General features: G+C 41.0%; 1 protein-coding gene across 1 annotated transcript in view; it reads right to left on the bottom strand.

The window, feature by feature from the left end:
* Positions 1-1581: 1581 nt before the first annotated feature.
* The window catches only part of PCMTD1 (protein-L-isoaspartate (D-aspartate) O-methyltransferase domain containing 1), a 103120-nt gene continuing 81933 nt past the window's right edge, over positions 1582-22768 (bottom strand). The window contains exon 6 of the mRNA XM_075353279.1: positions 1582-4766. Coding sequence (XP_075209394.1) covers positions 4399-4766 — 368 coding nt within the window. The 3' untranslated portion in view covers positions 1582-4398. The remainder of the gene's footprint in view (positions 4767-22768) is intronic.

Here is a 22768-nt window from a genome sequence, read left to right as displayed (position 1 = left end):
TACATATTTGTTGGAGTTGTCCGGGGTCTACTCTTTATGGTAAAGTATATTTCACTTATATAATCGTCTTCATAATAGTAGGCTCAAACCAGCCCCAGAAGTGGCTTTATTGTCCATGTTCCTGGGATCTGTGTCCCGGGTTTAGGAAGGACCTTTTACCGGTTTTTGCCATAGCTCTCCGATAGATTATTCCTCAATTTTGGAGATCAACAACCGAAAATGATTGATTGGGTGGAAGTGGTTAATGTATTATGACTGTAGGAGCTTGGGTCATGTGACAATAAATCAATAACTAGATTGTTTGCAATATGGCATCCCTGGATTCTTTCAAACTTGGCTAACGGTGGGTAGTTTAAGTGAGTAACTGTCCCAGCAAGGCGGATAAGTGGTATAAGCAGTGGCATCATATTTCAAGATTTTCCATCATTTCTCTTTCCCTTCTTCTATATCTTTTCACTTCTACCTTTCTCCAACTTCTCTTATCTTCTCTTGTATTTAATTCCTTTTTTGTTTAGTCTTCCTTTTATCAAAAACTTGTTGGTGTCAGTTTTAATCACCATAAATTGGAACAATGTTGGCAATGTAAAAGACACTGATTATAACTAATAAGCTAAAGTTGGGGAATGTTCCCCTGATATATTGTCTTATCTGTATTTACACGGATGTTGCATTTTTTTTATTTAATAAAAATATATTGAACAAACAAATATCAACTATGCTGCTCTTATCAGACTATGTGCTGTTGTTTACTTAAACTAAAGACTTTATCACATGGTGATTATCATTGTTAGGTCTAGCTTGCAAACATGCACAGCAGTCTGGCATGCCCGCTTTCTGAGTAAGGGGTGCTTCACACACAGTGATCACTTTGAGGTGACCAGGCTTTTTGGAGCTCTGCTGCAGTGGAAGAGGGCCTGGCTTTGGATTTTTCTAACCAACAAACGTTCCTCCTGAGCAGATATCTTGCGGGGTCTGCCAGACCTCTGCTTGTAAAAATAAAAAAAACCTCCAGTTTCTTCAAATCTTTTTTTTTTTTTAATTTTTTACTTGACGCTGAAACACATTAAAGGTGCCAGCCACCTCTGCAGTGGATCTGTTCTTCAGCTTCTTGATAATCAAGGCTTTGGTCGCAGGGTGGATTTTTGTCATGTTGTCAGAAGTCATGTTGCAGTTCAAAGTGAAGGTCTGGGGTGCTGGGTTTCTTTTTATACACACCCACTAATTAAGCGATCATTTAGTGAGCACAGGTGAGGATGAAACTAGGATTGGGTGCATTATATGACATGGCGACAAAACTTGTCTTGCCAAAATCTGACCTTTCTGTAATCATTAAATGATCAATATTTCAGCTTTGCAGCAACTTTATTTTCATAACCTAAACCATATTTGGGAGGGTTTCAGCTTTCAAAAAAGTAATTTATGAAACCAATGGATGAATTTAAAGTCAGGTTATAAGTTTTTATTTACTTTATTTTATTTATTTTGGATAAGTGACAGAATGTCTATCAGGCACTGTATGTCTGCTTGAATTTAACTTTATTCACGCAATAAAAAAAAGCAAAAAAGGGACAATTTGTTTTTATTTTATTTTTATTGCAATAATGTCCCAATCAACAGCATATGCAAAATGTTCAAATAACCACTTTTTTTTTTTTTTTACTTTATTTTCAGTTAATGCGGTTTTAAAGTGGATGAAAAGGATGAGACAAGCATTTCATGAAAATACATATATATATAAACCAAACATTTAAAAATAGTCATGAAAACATATATATATATTAACCGCTTGCAAAGAATACAATCAAATGAAAGTGCAGTCAGTCTTTCTACAAAAGCATTTTACATATACAGTTTAGAAACTACCTCAGCTGTCCATTATCCCCGGAGAACCACATTAGAAACATCACTATGGTTTGGAAAATGCGTAAAAAAAAAAAATATATAGACATCTAATTGTCTGGCATTACCCATCAATGTGACAAAAGGAATAATGCAGAAATAAAACAATATAGGTTCAGGCAGCTATGTCGACCTCAGCAAGAATACACCACACACTATAAAAAGTCATTTGGAAATTAAGCTACATTTCAATGTCCATTGTAAGAGGGACTTTCAGCTATTTTAAGAAAAGCTTGAACAAGGTTATCCATCGCGAAAGGGTATTTACAATTCTAATAACCTGAAAATAAACTAATTATTCTTGACATATCATCTACTGTCTTCTCATTCAAATTAAGAAGGTGATTTTTCGATAATATTCTAAAAATATTCTCTATACTGATTTATATTGCTTCCGCGAATGAATAGATCTAGGAGCCAACTTTATATAGCGGGTGATTTTATTTTAGAAGGAATGTTTTACACTGTACCCCCCCAATCATCCCCCCCAAAAAAAAACAAAACAGACTTCCGGTCCTATGTACAGCCGTCAATCAAACGAATGCATATTTATACAGTCCCGTTTCTCATACTACTGTTCACATACAGTAGTTTGAAAATTAATAAGAAGCATCAGTCTGCCAGGGGATTTCGATATTCAGTCTTTTTATGACAAAACCATAAAAGGTTTACTAACAGCAGTGCTATAGAATGCCACGAAGCCGGTTTATGGTCAAAGTGTCATTAATGGCTTTTATATTAAAACAATGTGTCTATTTTTACATCCATTTCTCGCTGATCAAAGTATCTGAAATAAAACAAACTATTTTGCATTAATATTTATTTTGAAAAAAGTCTTTCGTTTTCTGTCCACAGCTTCTGTGCACAACTACGTGTCTCCATGGTTTCTGACAACAAACCATCCTCCAGTGTCATCTAATTTTGAAATCCCATATCTTTCATTTTTCCTCCACTTCTCGCCAATATATACTATTTATAGGTCGATTAACTATAATTGGTGGTCAGAGAGAATAAAGTATGGCCCCAAGGGGCTTGGTTGAGTCAGATTATCCCAATTCATCAAGAGGTGCACCCCTCTTCCATGATTTAAGAGTATCTAACGAGCAGAGGGCCCACACGAAATAACTTACACCAGTGGTATAAGATTTGTGAAGTACCGAAGTACCAACAAGCAATGGCGTCACACCCCCGCTATGCCCCAGCTATACACATCTCCACCCATTTTGGCATAGCTGGAAGAAACTGGTATGAAAATGAAAGCATATGCTAACATTTTGAACCAAAATGTTGCCACTTTTCGCCATACTTCTGGCAAAATTGCTTTGATAAATTCCGGCTATGACAGCAAGATCAGACTACACAGGATATGACAGTAGTCTGTAACCATGGAGACTGTTAGAGGAATTAATAAATAAAACTACTAGAAAAAAAAAAATTATTTGTGTCACCTAAATTTTACTTACACGATGTTACCATCATCATCCACTAATCAAACACTACCCATCAATGTAACATAAAACGTGAACACTGCAGAAAAAGCAGTGAACGTGCCTCATTATGCTATACAGAAATTGCAAATAAAATGGATATTTAAAAAATATATTGCAATACAGTTCAAATGTTCCTACATGTAATAGTAATAGTAAGCAATATTTTTTCTAAAAGGTAGAGCATGTGTCCTTAGAACACAGCAGGTTTGAGAGTTGGATGGCATAGTTAATAGACTTGCTTGCTGCGGTGCAATTAACCATGATCAAACAACACTTCTATGGACACATTGGATATTGGCTTTCTGTAATGAATCCGCTGGTAATTGGTAATCAAGGTTTCTTTATAGATGGCCAACACAGAACACGTAAAACACATTAGGACTATAGAAAATATCTAGGTTTGATTACTTCCGATAAAGACTGTGACAAACTATATATTTTTTTCTCAACGCAACATTATTTCCATATTGGACACTTCCCATTTTTTTTTTTTTTTTTTTAAGAAAAAAGATGATCACTAAAATGGTGGCATTCACAATTAATTACCTTTTGCTAAACTATTGCACTTTTTACTCTCCTGAAATGGCGTATAGAAAATGAAAGACTAACGATATGAAACCATCAGAATGGAATGTTCCATTGTGACTCGTGGACTTAATGTGATTGAAATGGCTTTTAGGACTAATCGAATGCTTTTCTAAATTTGCTTTGTCCTGTAGACCGATAGCGACCTGCTCAATGCTTTCCCCCTAAAACAAGTGATACTACAAAGCAGTAACTTGTTATGGTTTAAAAATGTGTTTTTTTCGATTTTTCTTAATATGTAGTAAAAAATATAAAAAGCTTGTAAAAACAAAACTAAATCAATGAATGGAGATAAGACCGTGTCGGTGTCCACTGGATCTGTTGCTAAAAGATATAACTGCCAAATTGTTTATTAACAAATGCTACATTTTCAAGAAAAAATGAAATATCAGCAGGCAATAAAGTTTCATATTCAAGTGCATCATCATTTCTCTCTGTAATAGGTCAAGTATGCCTTTAAAGATTCGGGGAGAGGTAAGCTCAGTATTCTCTCCCGAAGAAGGTTCTGTGGAGGATCCTCAGCTTTCAAAGCTTCAATGTGATCCTTTTCTTCTTCTTTGCTGTCCTCATCAATCTTTTCATCATCATCGCTGTCTAAGGCTTGAGGAATTAGCTGATTTCCCACAAATACATAGGTGTTTATGCGACGCCTACGGCAGCGCCGCCTTTTCCGTTTTGGAGGTGCTTTTGGAGGAATGCCTTTGGCCTGCATCTCATCGTTTATGCAGTTCCTAAGTGTACGACGAATATAGATACGAGCTAAGTCTTGTAGGCTTCTTACTGTACAGGCAGCTAGAAGAAAAAATAAATATATTTAATGGAAAACAATATTTGCTATGAAACACAATCTACATCTCGGGTCACAAACAGTCATAGCTGTTCTCAATACACATGTAGAGCGCTCTAAAAGTTAGAGCTAGAAGATTTTGCAAAGATTTGCCATACCTTACATATTTAATCTGTTTTGGTTTTTGGAAAGCACTAAGCATTACAGGATAGATGGTAACCTGCTGATCAGTAAATGTCTGACTAATGGGCCATCACTGATCGGTAGAACAGGGGAACTTTTATCCCCAGTAGAAGTAGAATGGTGACATGTTAGGCCGCTGTTCAATTCTCTAACTATGGGGCTGCCAGCAGCACCATAGAGAATGAATTGAGGATAGTCAGGTGTCCGACGCGCAGCTTCATTGTTAGCGTGCTACATTATCACAATTAGTCCCCTCTGCAGTCTCTTTCTAATTTTCTGATATGTATAAGTTAGCTATCATGAGATTTCCAACAGTTAAGTCTCCAATATGTTGCACACAGAAATAGAGGCATTCCTGCTCTTGTTTTTCTGTATAGCCTAGTAATTGATTGAATATTTATTTACATTTTACTGCTATGTGGGCTTTATAACTATTTAATCTCAAATACTGCGATATTCAACAGTGTAGTATATTTATTGGATCAGGCCTAGCATTGTTAAATTCCAAGTATTTTGATATAGATTGTGCGATATATTTATTGACTCATAATTTCAGTGCAATATATTTATATATATATCTCTGTAAATATTTAATTATATGGCAATTTCTATTCAGCAAACAATTTTTTGGATGCTTGCCTTTGATATATAACTGAATTGTTTGCAGTATTGATGTATATGCATTCTTTAATAAATACATATATATATATATATATATACACACACACACACACACACACACACATACATACATACATACATATATACATATATATATATATATATATATATATATATATATATATTTTTTTATTTATTTATTGCACACTAATTTTTGATCGTTCCTAATCACAATACGTTTTTGGTTACATCCCTGTTCACAAAACAGAATGAATATGTGTCCCTGATATTTTAAATTGTTGATATGTGCATGTCCCTCATGGGAACTTTCTTGCTTATTTTAAAAAAATATATTTTGAGATGGTTAATACAATATCTAATTTTGCATGAATCTTTGTCCATTGCCTCATTTGGCTTTAATGGAGTAGTTGTGAATAGGAATGATCATGGTTTTTTGGCCCTTCCCAACCTAAAAATAACAGCCCGTAGCCGCATTAGATGCGCCAATTCTGGCGCTTTGATCAGCTCTTCCAGATTGCCATGGTACGGACGCAATCAGAGTAATACTTGTGGGGTTGATGTCAGTTATGAATTGGCAGCTGGCATAAAGCCCGGGGGTTAGTAATGGAGAGGCGTCTATCGGACACCCTTATTACTAGCCCAGTAACTGCACAATAAAAATAAAAAAACACAACAAATCCCCATTGACTTACATGCGGTTTGAGGTCAAATTTGGGACAAGTCCGGGTACCAACCGAACTTTTAAGTAAAGTCTGGCCGAACCTGAACATCCGCTCATCTCTATGTATAATGCACAGTAAAGAAGTTGTTATAGAATTAAATTTAACTTTTCTCGTTCTAAATATTGATATTACAGACATGTTATATTGCTCCCTCAGGTTCTTTTTATTCCCTTTTCAGAAGGTCTCCCAAAAGTGTCCAATACTGGGCGATTAGACATGCCCAGTAGCTCAGTTCTACCACCTAAATCTTATACACGGATAGCAGAGTACTTTCCAGTTAGGGTTCAGATCAGCCAATAAGACTCAGAGTAATAGAAGTGGCTTTTACTCGCTAGCATTTAAAGGTCATGGTATGTTCAGAAAGATAAATCAGAAGAACACCTTGGGGGCTCTATAACAAGCTAGTAATAGCACACAGAAGCTTTAAGGTTAATACAAAATTTGTTCTACATTGTGTAATCTAAGAGTAGATAAATATTTCATTGTAAGGCTGGCCTCTTAAAGTGGCTGTCCCACCAACACAGTTCATTTTAATCAGTAGATCATGGAAAAATAATATAATATCCACATTTCAGTGTGTTAAAGTATTGTTCCTGTGCTGAGATAATCCTATAAATGTGCCCCTTCTACTATTGTGTAATTGCCGTGTCTGACTGTACAGGGACATGGTCTGAATATACCACATCTCCTGGGCCGGGGAGGAAACAAAAGAAAATGCAGACAGGACAGCAGGGGATGGCAGCTAATTATTGCTGTGAGGTAAAACATTTCCCTGCCTGTTTTTAAGCAGTTTTTTTTACTTTATTAAAAATATATTTTTAAAACAGTAGTACAGCAGAAAAAAATGTGAAAGATATACCAATTAGATATACCCCATGATGCAAACAATTATCAGTCCGTCAGTTTAGGGTATCCAACCCAGTATCAATAAGATATTAATTATAGTGACAAAATGAAGATTTAATTATGGAACTCCTTGAGTTCATTTTACATCATAATTTCTTCTTTTTCAGAGATGTTCTCTACCTACAGCTCCAGGGAACAGCAATGGGGGCGGCTTGTGCCCCCTCATATGCTAACTTTTTCCTGGGGCTGTGGGAGAGGAACATCTTTGTTACTGATCCATTACCTCTGTCTGAGAAAGTCCACATGTGGTCAAGGTACATCAATGATGTAATTTTCGTTTGGCAGGGCAGCTGGGAGGAACTTGAGTCCTTCATGCTGGCTGCCAATCAGAATGTCATCAATCTGAAGCTTACATACCGCATTGGAACCAACGTCATTGATTTTTTGGATGTCCAATTTCATATTGGTTTGGATGGGACTATATATTCTGATTTATTCAGAAAGGAAACTGCCGTTAATTCTGTTTTGCATGCCAAATCATCCCATCCAAAGCATGTGATCAGGAACATTCCAAAAGGGACAATTTCTGAGAATAAAAAGAATATGCTCCAATGACGCATCTTTTGAAACACAGGCTAAAGAACAAAAAAGAAGATTTCTGTCTAGAGGCCATCATCCTAGAGACGTGAATCGTGGTTATTATGCTGCCAAAAACATCGAGCGGCGGACACTTCTGAATAGTTCGGGAAAACTGAAATCTCAAGAAGATGTTATCCGGTTTATTACAACCTTTAATTAACACTCTGAAGAGGTACATACCATCTTGAAAAAGTACTGGGAAATTCTTCTTACGGATAATGTTCTCAGTCAATATTTACCATCTGACCCCAACATTACCTTTCGGAGGTCAAAAAGTTTGAAAGATTTGTTGGTACACAGTCACCACAGAGGACAACAAAGAAAAACTTTTTTTGGATTGTTGTAAGATTCCGTGGTGACTGTGTAGCGTGTCCTAACAATGAAAGAGCAAAAAATTTCTTTGATTCAGGCAATGAGAGAGAATATAAAATCACCCATGCTCTTACATGCAGCACTAAAGGGGTCATTTATATGGCATGTCCCTGTGATTTAAAGTATGTGGGCCTCACCACACGCCAATTTAGAAGGAGAGCTCGAGAACATGCCTTATCTATTTCTGCAGCTCAGGATGAAGACGATATGTCCAAACTTACCTCCATCTCTCGTCACTTCAAACAATTCCACCAATGTAATCCCACACATCTGAAGATCCGTGCGATTGATAAGATTCTGGTAAGTCAGAGGGGTGGGGGTGGGGGGGAATGGAAGAAATTCCTTGCACAAAAAGAAACCCGTTTTATTTTTACGCTTAGGCTGGGGCCACACGGGGACTACTGCAATCCCCTTGCATGACACTCGGCTCGTGCTGGTAGTACAGCAGAGCAGAGTGTCATGCGTGTGTCCTTGCAACTGAGGTCCGTTCGTGCGAGCGGACCTCAGCTGCGGGGGGCAGGCCGGCACTCTGGAGGGGAGGGAGGGATTTCTCTCCCTCTTTCCTGCGTATTCGGCTATTGCCATTCTCGCACTGCACTAGCGGTACACCGGTGTACCACGAGCGCAGTGCGATTTTTCTCTCGTCCCATTCACTTGAATGGCTGCGAGAGAAAGAGTCTCAGCTTACAATCGCAGCATGCTGCGATTGTTTTCTCAGGCCGATTAGGGCTGAGAAAATAATCGCTCATGTGTGCTGACACACAGGCTAGAAATGGTCCGAGGGGAATGCGATGTTTTATCGCACTCCACTCGCACTGTTTTTCTCGCCGTGTGGCTTAGGCCTTAATACTCTAGTACCAAATGGGTTGAATGAAAACATCAGTTTCTCTCCCTTTTTATGATTATTGTTCTATCTGTGCATATTTTCGCTTTTGTTTGTTTGTCTTTAATTTTATGCCCACTAATTTTGTTTTTATCTTATTTTTTTCTATTTTAGATTCCGTTTTGGGGGGGTTCTATGAATCTGCATGCAAGTATTGGCTTTGGAACAACTAATATGGGACTCTTTTGTACTTTTACATATATTCAATTCACGTATTTTTATCAAAACAATGATCTTATCATTTATGTGTGTTTCACTTTGCACTGTGCACTTATCACTAAATTTTTTTCACTATATATAAATATATATATACACACACGATATATATATCTATATCTATCTATATATCTATATCTATCTATATATCTATATATCTATATCTATATATCTATCGCTATATATCTATATATCTATCGCTATATATCTATAGCTATATATCTATATATCTATCGCTATATATCTATATATCATAGTATCATAGTATCATAGTTTTTAAGGTTGAAGGGAGACTCTAAGTCCATCTAGTTCAACCCGTAGCCTAACATGTTGATCCAGAGGAAGGCAAAAAACCCCAATGTGGCAAACAAGTTCCAATGGGGAAAAAATTTCCTTCCTGACTCCACATCCGGCAATCAGACTAGTTCCCTGGATCAATACCCTGTCATAAAATCTAATATACATAACTGGTTATATTAAATTTTTCAAGAAAGGCATCCAGGCTCTGCTTAAATGTTAGTAGTGAATCACTCATTACAACATCATGCGGCAGAGAGTTCCATAGTCTCACTGCTCGTACAGTAAAGAATCCTCGTCTGTGATTATGATTAAACCTTCTTTCCTCAAGACGTAGCGGATGCCCCCGTGTTCCAGTCGCAGGCCTAGGTGTAAATAGATCTTTGGAAAGGTCTCTGTACTGTCCCCTCATATATTTATACATTGTGATTAGATCTCCCCTAAGCCTTCGTTTTTCCAGACTAAATAACCCCAAGTTTAATAACCTGTCTTCGTATTGCAGCCCACCCATTCCTCTAATAATCTTGGTCGCTCTTCTTTGCACCCTATCCAGTTCAGCTATGTCCTTCTTATATATCGGTGACCAGAATTGTACACAGTATTCTAAGTGCGGTCGCACTAGTGACTTGTACAGAGGTAGAACTATATTTTTTTCATGAACACTTATACCTCTTTTAATACATCCCATTATTTTATTAGCTTTGGCAGCAGCTGCCTGACACTGTCCACTAAAGTGAAGTTTACCATCCACCCATACACCCAAGTCTTTTTCTGTGTCTGTTTTACCCAGTGTTCTACAATTAAGTACATAATCATAAATGTTATTTCCTCTACCCAAGTGCATGACCTTACATTTATCTACATTAAACTTCAATTGCCACTTCTCAGCCCAATCCTCCAATTTACATAAATCTCCCTGTAATATAAAATTATCCTCCTCTGTATTGATTACCCTGCAGAGTTTAGTATCATCTGCAAATATTGAAATTCTACTCCGCATGCCCCCAACAAGGTCATTTATAAATATGTTGAAAAGAAGCGGGCCCAATACTGACCCCTGTGGTACCCCACTATGAACTGAGACCCAGTCCGAGTACGTACCATTAATAACCACCCTTTGTTTCCTATCACTGAGCCAGTTTTTAACCCAGTTACACATATTTTCCCCTATCCCCATTATTCTCATTTTATGTACCAACCTTTTGTGTGGCACCGTATCAAAAGCTTTTGAAAAGTCCATATACACAACATCCACTGCATTTCCCTGGTCCAGGCTTGAACTTACCTCTTCATAGAAGCTGATCAAATTAGTTTGACAGGATCGATCCCTCATAAACCCATGTTGATACTCTGTCATAAGGTTATTTTTCTTGAGATACTCCAGTATAGCATCTCTCAAGAAACCCTCAAGGATTTTACCAACCGTAGAGGTTAAACTTACCGGCCTATAATTTCCCGGCTCAGTTTTTGTCCCCTTTTTGAATATTGGCACCACATTTGCTATGCGCCAGTCCTGCGGTACCGACCCTGTTATTAAGGAATCTGAGAAGATTAAAAATAATGGTCTATCTATCACAGAACTCAATTCCTGTAGTACTCTGGGGTGTATGCCATCCGGGCCCGGAGATTTGTCAACCTTAGTGATTTCGAGGCGGCGGCGTACTTCCTGCTGGGTTAAGCAGGTAATATTCAAGGGTGAATTTATGGTACCACTGGTCATGTCATCTGCCATGGCATTTTCTTGTATAAAAACTGTAGAAAAAAAGTCATTCAGCAGGTTGGCTTTACCCTCATCCCCTTCCACCATTTCACCAAGACTATTTTTAAGGGGGCCAACACTATCGCTTTTCAGTTTTTTACTGTTTATGTAGTTAAAGAATATTTTAGGATTATTTTTACTTTCTCTCGCAATGAGTCTCTCTGTCTCAAACTTAGCTAACTTAATTTGCTTTTTACATATTTTATTTAATTTTCTATAATTATATAATGCCTCATCACTACCTACCCTCTTTAATTCTTTTAAGGCTTTCTGTTTTTCTTTTATTGCTTCCCTTACAGCTCTATTTAGCCATAGGGGTTTCCTCCTATTTCTAGCATGTTTGTTCCCATAGGGTATATTTTCTGCACAAGCCCTATTCAGGATGCTCATAAAAGTCTCCCATTTGCTTTGTGTACTTTTATTACTTAGTACATCATCCCAGTTTATTGCACTAAGATCATCTCTCAACCGTTTAAAATTTGCTTTCCTGACGTTTAGTGTCCTTGTAGCCCCTCTACTATACATCTTACTAAAGAATACATGAAAACTTATTATTTTGTGATCACTATTCCCCAAGTAACCCCCAACTTGTATATTTGATATGCGGTCTGGCCTATTGGTTAGTACAAGGTCTAGTAGTGCTCCCCCTCTTGTGGGGTCCTGTACCATTTGTGAAAGGTAATTATCTTTCATTGTTATCAAAAATCTATTTCCTTTGCTGGAACTGCAAGTTTCTGTTCCCCAATTTATATCAGGATAGTTAAAGTCCCCCATAATAATTACCTCTCCGAGACTCGCTGCTTTATCAATTTGCTTTATGAGGAGATTCTCTACCTCTTCCATAATATTCGGCGTCTTATAACACACCCCTATCAGTATTTTATTATTCATTCTCCCCCCCCTTATCTCCACCCATAGGGACTCTACATTCTCAGTACCCTCACATATGTTGTCACGCAGGATGGGTTTTAAGGATGATTTTACATATAGACACACACCTCCCCCTCGCTTATTTGTACGGTCATTCCTGAATAGGCTATAACCCTGTAAATTAACAGCCCAGTCATAGCTCTCATCCAGCCATGTCTCTGATATCCCCACTATATCATAATTTTCTTCCAACAATATTAATTCTAATTCCTCCACCTTATTTGTGAGGCTTCGGGCATTAGTGTACATGCACGTTACGTATGACTCTGTACCTATATTCCTGCTTACTGTATTGACTGTCCTAACCCTTCCCCCCGTACCACCCCCAATTTCATTACTTGTGCCCTGGTCCCTATCTGCACTACATTCCCCTTCTATAAAGTGAATACCCTCGCCCCCCATTCCTAGTTTAAACACTCCTCCAACCTTCTAGCCATTTTCTGCCCCAGCAGAGCTGCACCCTCCCCATTAAGATGCAGCCCATCCCTAGCATAGAATCTGTAGCCAACTGAAAAGTCGGCCCAATTCTCCAGGAACCCAAAACCCTCTTTCCTACACCAATTCTTGAGCCACCTGTTAACCTCCCTGATCTCTCTTTGCCTCTCTGGTGTGGCTCGTGGCACAGGTAGTATTTCCGAAAATACCACCTTTGAGGTCCATGCTTTAAGCTTACAACCTAATTCCCTGAAATCATCTTTAAGGACCTTCCACCTACCTCTAACTTTGTCATTTGTGCCAATATGTACAATGACCGCTGGGTCCTCCCCAGCCCCTCCCAGTAATCTGTCAACCCGATCAGCGATGTGCCGAACTCGAGCGCCAGGAAGACAACACACTGTTCGGCGATCCCTGTCTTTGTGACAGATTGCCCTATCTGTCCCCCTAATAATTGAGTCCCCCACTACCAGTACCTGTCTTGCCTGCCCTGCACTCCTATTCCCCCCCTTACTGGAGCAGACACTCCTCTGGCGTTCAGAGGTCATGCCTTGCTGCAGCAATGCTACCCCTGTAATGACATCCCCCTCATCTGCCAAGTTTGCAAACCTATTGGGGTGTGTCAGTTCAGGACTAGCCTTCCTAGCACTTTTCCCTTTACCCCCCTTTCTAACTGTCACCCAGCTACCTACCTCACCGTCCTGCCGCTCCCTACTACGATCCTCCCTCACATCTGACCCAGCAAGCTGCTGCTCAGTGAGCAGCACACTGCTTTCCATATTGCTAATGCATCTCAGAGTTGCCAGCTGCTCATTTAGATCCAGTATCTGGGCTTCCAAACGTGCAACTTGCGCACATCTCGAACAACAGTATGCACCCTCGAACGGCTTTTCAAGGACTGCATACATGAGACAAGATGTACACTGGATCGCATTAGCAATAGTGGAGCACATTTTCTAATGGGGATAGCACTAAACAAATGTTAAGTAATTAAACAACTAAATACAAACAATTCTATTCACACTTACTTTTGCTCACACTTTGCTCACTCACGCTCACAATGAAGAAGACAGGCTAAAATTCGCGCGCCGCTAGGCGCGCGGCTTTCAGAAGTCTTCCTTCCGGCTGTAACGGCCAAAACCCGGTTCTCCTTGAGCTCGCGGTGACTCTTCACTTATCCCAGAAGGCACTGGGAATATGCAAATTATCCTCGCAAGACTCCTTCCCTGGCTTTCAGAAGTCTTCCTTCCGGCTGTAACGGCCAAAACCCGGTTCTCCTTGAGCTCGCGGTGACTCTTCACTTATCCCAGAAGGCACTGGGAATATGCAAATTATCCTCGCAAGACTCCTTCCCTGGCTTTCAGAAGTCTTCCTTCCGGCTGTAACGGCCAAAACCCGGTTCTCCTTGAGCTCGCGGTGACTCTTCACTTATCCCAGAAGGCACTGGGAATATGCAAATTATCCTCGCAAGACTCCTTCCCTGGCTTTCAGAAGTCTTCCTTCCGGCTGTAACGGCCAAAACCCGGTTCTCCTTGAGCTCGCGGTGACTCTTCACTTATCCCAGAAGGCACTGGGAATATGCAAATTATCCTCGCAAGACTCCTTCCGCTATATATCTATATCTCTCTCTCTCTATCTCTCTATCTATATATATATATATGTATATATACAGTTAGGTCCAGAAATATTTGGACAGTGACACAAGTTTTGTTATTTTAGCTGTTTACAAAAACATGTTTAGAAATACAATTATATATATAATATGGGCTGAAAGTGCACACTCCCAGCTGCAATATGAGAGTTTTCACATCCAAATCGGAGAAAGGGTTTAGGAATCATAGCTCTGTAATGCATAGCCTCCTCTTTTTCAAGGGACCAAAAGTAATTGGACAAGGGACTCTAAGGGCTGCAATTAACTCTGAAGGCATCTCCCTCGTTAACCTGTAATCAATGAAGTAGTTAAAAGGTCTGGGGTTGATTACAGGTGTGTGGTTTTGCATTTGGAAGTTGTTGCTGTGACCAGACAACATGCGGTCTAAGGAACTCTCAATTGAGGTGAAGCAGAACATCCTGAGGCTGGAAAAAAAAGAAAAAATCCATCAGAGAGATAGCAGACATGCTTGGAGTAGCAAAATCAACAGTCGGGTACATTCTGAGAAAAAAGGAATTGACTGGTGAGCTTGGGAACTCAAAAAGGCCTGGGCGTCCACGGATGACAACAGTGGTGGATGATCGCCGCATACTTTCTTTGGTGAAGAAGAACCCGTTCACAACATCAACTGAAGTCCAGAACACTCTCAGTGAAGTAGGTGTATCTGTCTCTAAGTCAACAGTAAAGAGAAGACTCCATGAAAGAAAATACAAAGGGTTCACATCTAGATGCAAACCATTCATTAACCCCTTAACGACCGCGGGCCGTAAAATTACGTCCTAAATGACATAATCTTACTGCCCGCGGTCCTCCGGCGGCAGCATGCCGCGATCGGCACACATCTCAGCTGATTTTCACAGCTGAGATGTGTGCCTGCTAGGCACGAGCAGAATCGTTATCTGCTCGTGCCGATTAACCCCTTATAATGGCGCTGTCAATACATGACAGCGCCATTATAAGCGCAATCGCGGTAAAGTTTTACTTACCGCCGAAACCGGAAGTCACGTGACGCGATCACGTGACTCCCGATAGTTGTCATGGTAGTACAGGGTCATGTGATGACTCCTGTACTACACATGAATTGGTTTCACTTTCGCTGTGCCCGGGGCACAGCAAAAGAGAAAGACAGCGTATCTGCTGTTTACAGCCTTCCAGCTGTGATCAGCAGATACTGCAGAGCGATCGGAATGCTGATCGCAATAGCCCCCTAGGGGGACTAGTAAAAAAAAAAAAAAAAGTAAAAAAATAAGTTTTAAAAAATTAAAAAAAAACAAAAAAACCTAAAAGTTCAAATCACCCCCCATTCGCCCCATTAAAAATTAAAGGGTTAAAAAAATAAAAAATATACACACATTTGGTATCGCCGCGTTCAGAAACGCCCGATCTATCAAAATATAAAATCAATTAATCTGATCAGTAAACGGCGTAGCGGCAAAAAAATTCCAAACGCCAAAACGACGTTTTTTTGTCGCCACAACTTTTGCGCAAAATGCAATAAGAGGCGATCAAAACGTAGCATCTGCGCAAAAATGGTACCGTTAAAAACGTCAGCTCGAGACGCAAAAAATAAGCCGTCATTGAGCCTAAGATCCCGAAAAATGAGAACGCTACGGGTCACGGAATATGGCGTAAAACGTGCGCCACTTTTTTCGGACAAACTTCCGATTTTTTTTTAACCCCTTATATAAAAGTAAACCTATACATGTTTGGTGTCTACGAACTCGCACTGACCTGAGGCATCACACCCACACATCAGTTTTACCATATAGTGAACACAGTGAATAAAATATCTCAAAAACCATAGTGCTATCGCACTTTTTTTGCAATTTTTCAGCATTTGGAATTTTTTTGCCATTTTCTAGTACACAATATGGTAAAACTGATGGTTTCATTTAAAAGTACAGCTCGTTCCGCAAAAAATGAGCCCTCACATGACCATATTGACTGAAAAATAAAAAAGTTACGTCTCTCAGAAAAAAAATGGCGAAAAAAAAAAAAGGAAAGCGAAAAATCGGCCGGTCGTGAAAGGGTTAATTCCAAAAATAGACAGGCCAGAGTTAAATTTGCTGAAAAACACCTCATGAAGCCAGCTCAGTTCTGGAAAAGTATTCTATGGACAGTTGAGACCAAGATCAACCTGTACCAGAATGATGGGAAGAAAAAAGTTTGGAGAAGAAAGGGAACGGCACATGATCCAAGGCACACCACATCCTCTGTAAAACATGGTGGAGGCAACATGATGGCATGGGCATGCATGGCTTTTAATGGCACTGGGTCACTTGTGTTTATTGATGACATAACAGCAGACAAGAGTAGCCGGATGAATTCTGAAGTGTACCGGGATATACTTTCAGCCCAGATTCAGCCAAATGCTGCAAAGTTGATCGGACGGCGCTTCATAGTACAGATGGACAATGACCCCAAGCATACAGCCAAAGCTACCCAGGAGTTCATGAGTGCAAAAAAGTGGAACATTCTGCAATGGCCAAGTCAATCACCAGATCTTAACCCAATTGAGCATGCATTTCACTTGCTCAAATCCAGACTTAGGTCGGAAAGACCCACAAACAAGCAAGACCTGAAGGCTGCGGCTGTAAAGGCCTGGCAAAGCATTAAGAAGGAGGAAACCCAGCGTTTGGTGATGTCCATGGGTTCCAGCCTTAAGGCAGTGATTGCCTCCAAAGGATTCGCAACAAAATATTGAAAATAAAAATATTTTGTTTGGGTTTGGTTTATTTGTCCAATTACTTTTGACCTCCTAAAATGTGGAGTGTTTGTAAAGAAATGTGTACAATTCCTACAATTTCTATCAGATATTTTTGTTCAAACCTTCAAATTAAACGTTACAATCTGCACTTGAATTCTGTTGTAGAGGTTTCATTTCAAATCCAATGTGGTGGCATGCAGAGCCCAACTCGCGAAAATTGTGTCACTGTCCAAATATTTCTGGACCTAACTGTATATATATATCTATATACATATACATATATACATACACACATTATATATATATATATATATATATATATATATATATATATATACACACACACACACACACATATATATACATACATACACACACACACACACGTATATATTTTTTTGTACAATATGTGTATTTATTCTACATATTTATTATATCCCATATGAATTGTTTTTAACCATTGATATGCTATTTATACTCAGGTCCATCTATATATCTTAAATTTCATTGGTTTACATCACACCTTTTTTATGGTATTTTACTAAAGGCGTTCTTTTTATTTGGGTCAATAGTCATTTCTAATATTTTAGTCATTTTTCAGTATATTTGCTATCTTTATACATCTGAACGCATCTGCGTTCTAGATTTGGTATACTTATTCTATCACACTTACCTCTCTTCATTTTCGGCATGCAGCTGCATTCCGTTTATGTTCATATATTGAGTCCACATCTGAATATGTGGAACATATTATAGTTCTAAAACCTGGAACACTTATTTCATTTTTTTCACTTTCGGCACGCAGCTGCGTTCCGTTAATGTATATATATTGTGTTACTTCCGCATATGTGGAGCGCATTTGCGTTCCACCTGTGCCCTTACACTGTTTCCGCACGCGTGGAACGCATTTGCGTTCCACTTGATATTTTCTGCGTGCACGTTTTTTTCTTCACTTCCGGTTTCACAGAACTTTTGTATTTGAGAGGGGATTTCATTCCCAGTTGCCACACGCATGCGCATTAATTTTGTCATTTCCTCCCAAGTGGAACCATTATACACGCGGGGAAGGTTTCTTTTACATGCTGCACAGCTTCCTTTCACTTCCAGTTTCCTGTTTTTGAACGCTGAAAGCTTATTTAATTCCATAGCTGCTTTTTCACCTGTGGTGAGTGTATTAATTATGCAAATTTTTGTTGCATTTTTTGAATTCACCAATGTTATGACCTTAGTCCTTATACCATGCACATTTATTGGTTAATTTTTTAATGACATTGATTTCTGGATTAGTGAATAGAGATGAGCGAACCGGTCGCGGTTCGGCTCGAGCTTGGTTCGCCGAACCGAGGTCTGGTTCGAGTTCGGGTCGGCGAACCACTCGAACGAATAGGAAACAATGGGAGGCAATCACAAACACATAAAAACACATAATAAATGTACACATATAGTTAATAAACATTGCCATAACACTTACCGGTCCCCGGGATGCGTCCTGCACTCTGTCTCCCGCCGCTTTTCCATCGGTAATCGCTGCGTCTTCCCGGTAACCAGCAGTGATGCAGGACCTATCGTGACGTCAAAATAGCCATGTGACCAGTCACGTGTCTATTATCTCATTGGCTACAGACTGGTCACATGACTGACGCGTCATGCTAGGACCTGTCATTGCATCTCTCTGGTACACGGTGCACGCTTGTGTATCGCTGTGTACCGGCGACATGCTCTAGCACACGATCGACTCCCCGTTCTGCTTCCCAGTTCCCTTATTGACCGGCTAACACAGCCGGTCAATATTAGAGATCACCGTTGCCATAGCAACGCGCTTGGTAGCGGTGACGTCACCGCTACCACACACAGCGGCACCAGAATCACGTGATTGGAGCAGCGTTGCTATGGCAACCCGTCGCTAAGGCTATGTGCGCACTAGAGATGTGAAGTTTCTCGAGAAAATCTTCTCGAGAAACTTCTGGGAGTGAAAGATTTGCTGACCTCCGGAAAAAATCCGCGGCAAAACCGCATGCGGATTTGCCGCGGATTAGCCGTGGATTTACCGCGGATTTGCCGCGATTTTCCCGCGGGTGGTTCCCTGCGGATTTTTGCAGTCTGTACTGCAGAAATCCGCGGGATACCTGCGGATTTAATGGACATGTTCATTTTCTCAAGAAACTTTCTCGAGAAACTTTTCTCAAGAAACTTTCTTGAGAAAAATCCGCACCAGTGCGCACAGCTTTTTTTTTTTCTCATAGAATTTCATGGGAAATGTCTGCACAAAGATTGCAGACATTTCTCAAGAAATTTCCGCGGCAAATCCGCGGGTAAATCCGCGGGTATTTTGCTCTAGTGCACACATAGCCTTACAGCCTGGAGCCTGTGGTCACTCTCACAGAGTGATTTCTGCACGGAGCACAGCGTCATTTCTCCCTTGCTATCTAATGTAGCAGAGCTGCATGTGTTGAGAAAGAAGGCAGAAGAGCATGGATCGTGGAAGGGTAAGAGGGGGTAATAAACATGGAGTCCCTAGGTGTGTCTGTGTATTTATTTCTATTAAAGTATTTTATTTTTTAAGTGTGGTGTTTTTTTTTTAACCCTTTATTGGAGATTTCTAATGGCCGGGTCAAACTTGCCTGACATTAAGAATCTCTGGCTTAATACTGGCTAGTAAAACAAAGCTGGTATTAACTCATGATTACCTAGCAAGTCACCCGGCTTCAGGGCTGCTGGAAGAGTTGGATACAGCGCCAAATGATGGCGCTTCTATGAAAGCGCCATTTTCTGGGGCGGCTGCGGACTGCAATTCGCAGCAGGGGCGCCCACAAACCTCGGGCTAACCTGTGCTGCGGATTCCAATCCCCAGCTGCCTAGTTGTACCCGGCTGGACACACAAATGGGGCGAAGCCCAAGGTAGTTTTTGTTTTTTTTTTTAATTTCATAAAATTCATGAATTAAAAAAGGGCTTCCCTATATTTTTAGTCCCCAGCCAGGTACAAATAGGCAGCCGGGTGTTGGGGTCAGCCCATAGCTGCCTGCTGTACCTGGCTAGCATACAAAAAAAAAATGTAAAAAAAGATGTTGGGTCCCCCCCATTTTTGATAGCCAGCTAGGGTAAAGCAGAAGGCTGTAGCCTGAAAACCACAGCTGGCAGCTTTACCGTGGTTGGGGATCCAATGTGGAGGTCACCCCAGGCTCTTTTTTATAATTATTTTATAAATAATAATTACAAAAAAAAAAGTAGGGTCCCCCCAAATTTGATCACCAGCCAAGGTAAAGCGGACAGCTGTGGTCTGGTATTCTCAGGGTGGGAAGGTCCATAGTTATTGGCCCTTCACAGCCTAAATATAGCAGGCCACAGGCGCCCCAGAAGTGGCGCATCCACTAGATGCGCCAATCCTGGCGCTTCACTCCAGCTCATCCCGTGCCCTGGTGCAGTGGCAAATGGGGTAATAAATGGGGTTGATACTAGCTGTAAGGTCACCTGACATCAAGCCCAGCAGTTTCTGATGTCATGGCGTCTGTCAGATACCTGACATCACAAACTAACAAAAAAAAAATTGACAAAAAAAAAAAATGTATTTGAAAAAACACTCCCCAAAACATTCCCTCTTTCACCAATTTATTGTAAGAAAAAAAATAAGGGGGTCCTACGACGACTCTGGACCGTCTAGAATATTATTGGGACATGCTCAGGGAACGTATCCCCCATTTTCTAGGAGTGCAGACCCTCCATGTGAGGAGTGTGGGTGCAATGAATCTGCACCCACTCTCCCCGGGTCCACAGCAGCAGAGTCCATGTCGTAACGGTTGCTACCAAAGTTGCAATGCCCTGCTCATGAGGTAAGAGCATGCCTAATCAGGAGAACTATTCTACATTTCCAAATATTGGTATTTGCTGATATTGCTATTCCACCTACTATATATTGGGGATAGGATCTTTAAGATGGAATACCCCTTTAAGTCCAGTTATCCAGCTGAATAAATACTAAACAACAGAGCTCGCTATTTAGATGTGTTTTCTTGTGGCGTATAACGGACTCTCATGTTTGGTAGTCATTCAGCAGGGAAACTATAAAATCAAATACCTCCATTTGTAGTATAGCTCTCCTGATCAACTATGTTCCTTACCTCATGAGCAGGGCATTGCAGTAATAATTATAATAATTATTTATTCATTTATATAGCGCAATTAATTCCATAGCGCTTTACATACATTGTGAGCCCCAATGGGGACAGTGTTCCCAATCTAAATACCCTATCTGTATGTCTTAGGAGTGTGGGAGGAAACCGGAGAACCCGGAGGAAACCCATGCAAACAAGGGGAGAAAATACAAACTCCTTGCAGATGGTGTCCTTGACGGGAATTGAACCCAGGAACTCAGCGCTGCAAGACTGCAGTGCTAACCACTGAGCCACCGTTCCACCCATTTAGCTTGCAGATGCATAACCACCACTCACTGTGTCTGAACGCAGGAAGGTGAGCTGACAGCCGCTCTGGGCATGCGGCAGCGTCTATTGTGAAGGAGAGGGCCGCGGGGGATCAACGCTGCACAGGTACCGTGGGACACCGGGGAACACCGATGGGGTTATAGGGGGTGACCTGGCAGGGGCTGGGGAGGAGTTTTCAGAGGAGTAGGGTGAATGCGGCCGTCGCGCTGCTGTGCACGCGGCCATCTTGGATTTCCGGGAGGGGGTCGGGGGGGGGGCACTTTGGCGATAGCGGGGGACGAGATTTATCTCCCATCTGACATGTTTGTTCATGCCAGATGGGAGATAAATAATTTTTTACTGACGCTGTCATTTACTGTAACGTAATCATCGGTATACGGTGTATACCGGTGATCACGTTTGCGGGGACCGGAAAAACAGGCCTAAATCATGATCTCCAGGGTCTCAGCTACCCCCTGAAACCCCGGAGATTTTCTGACGCTGGGGGGCGCTATTCACTTAGTTCTGCCTGTTTATAAACGACAGACCAGAATAACGCTTCATTCACACGACCGATCCGTTTTTTTGCGGTCCGCAAAAAAAAGGTTCGTTTTTTTTATGGGTGCATCCGTGTGGCATCCGTTTCTGTTCCATATACGGTCCGTATGTCATCCGTGTGCCTTCCGTTTGTTTGCGTACTGCAAAAAAAACAGAAGGAGGGAAAATACATAAATTTACCCAGGATTTGTGACGCCCCTGGACCCCCAGTGGTCACAGGTAATAAACAACACACACACCCCCACCCCAGTGAGGCACTAGTAGCCAACAAGTCCTGACCGCCTCCCTCAGGTCTAGCCAGGCACACAGGGTGGGCGGAGCCAGGCGGATAGGCACGCCCTCCGAGGAGTCTGCTGGCCTGAGGCAGGGAAAGGACAAGTGAGTCGAGTGGGAGAGGAGTAGTGAGAGGAGTAAAAGAGGTGAGCTGAGAGTCAGGGGCCTAGGACGGGGCCTAGGACGGAGCCTAGGACCCCTTGGAACGGTCAGGCAGGCAGACGGTGGTGGCCATCCTCAGGCGTCCAGTCAGGGACTGAACTGCGGAACCGTAGGGATTGAGAAGAGGGTGGTGACCCTTCGGACCCGAACTGGGGAGCTAACAAGTCAACCGGAGCACCAGGCAGGGTACTCAGACCCCGTTCTAGCCCAGAAGCAACCGGGCTCAGACAAATCTACTGATTGCGGTCTGGACCTCAGGGATTCATTCCCACCCAAAGTCCCGATAGATGGCAACAGCCTACAGATTCCGGATAAG

This window comes from Anomaloglossus baeobatrachus, chromosome 6 (genome assembly GCF_048569485.1).
Source record: "Anomaloglossus baeobatrachus isolate aAnoBae1 chromosome 6, aAnoBae1.hap1, whole genome shotgun sequence".
Taxonomy (NCBI): domain Eukaryota; kingdom Metazoa; phylum Chordata; class Amphibia; order Anura; family Aromobatidae; genus Anomaloglossus; species Anomaloglossus baeobatrachus.
Note: the sequence above shows the minus strand (reverse complement) of the source record. Positions and strands in the feature narration are given on the sequence as shown.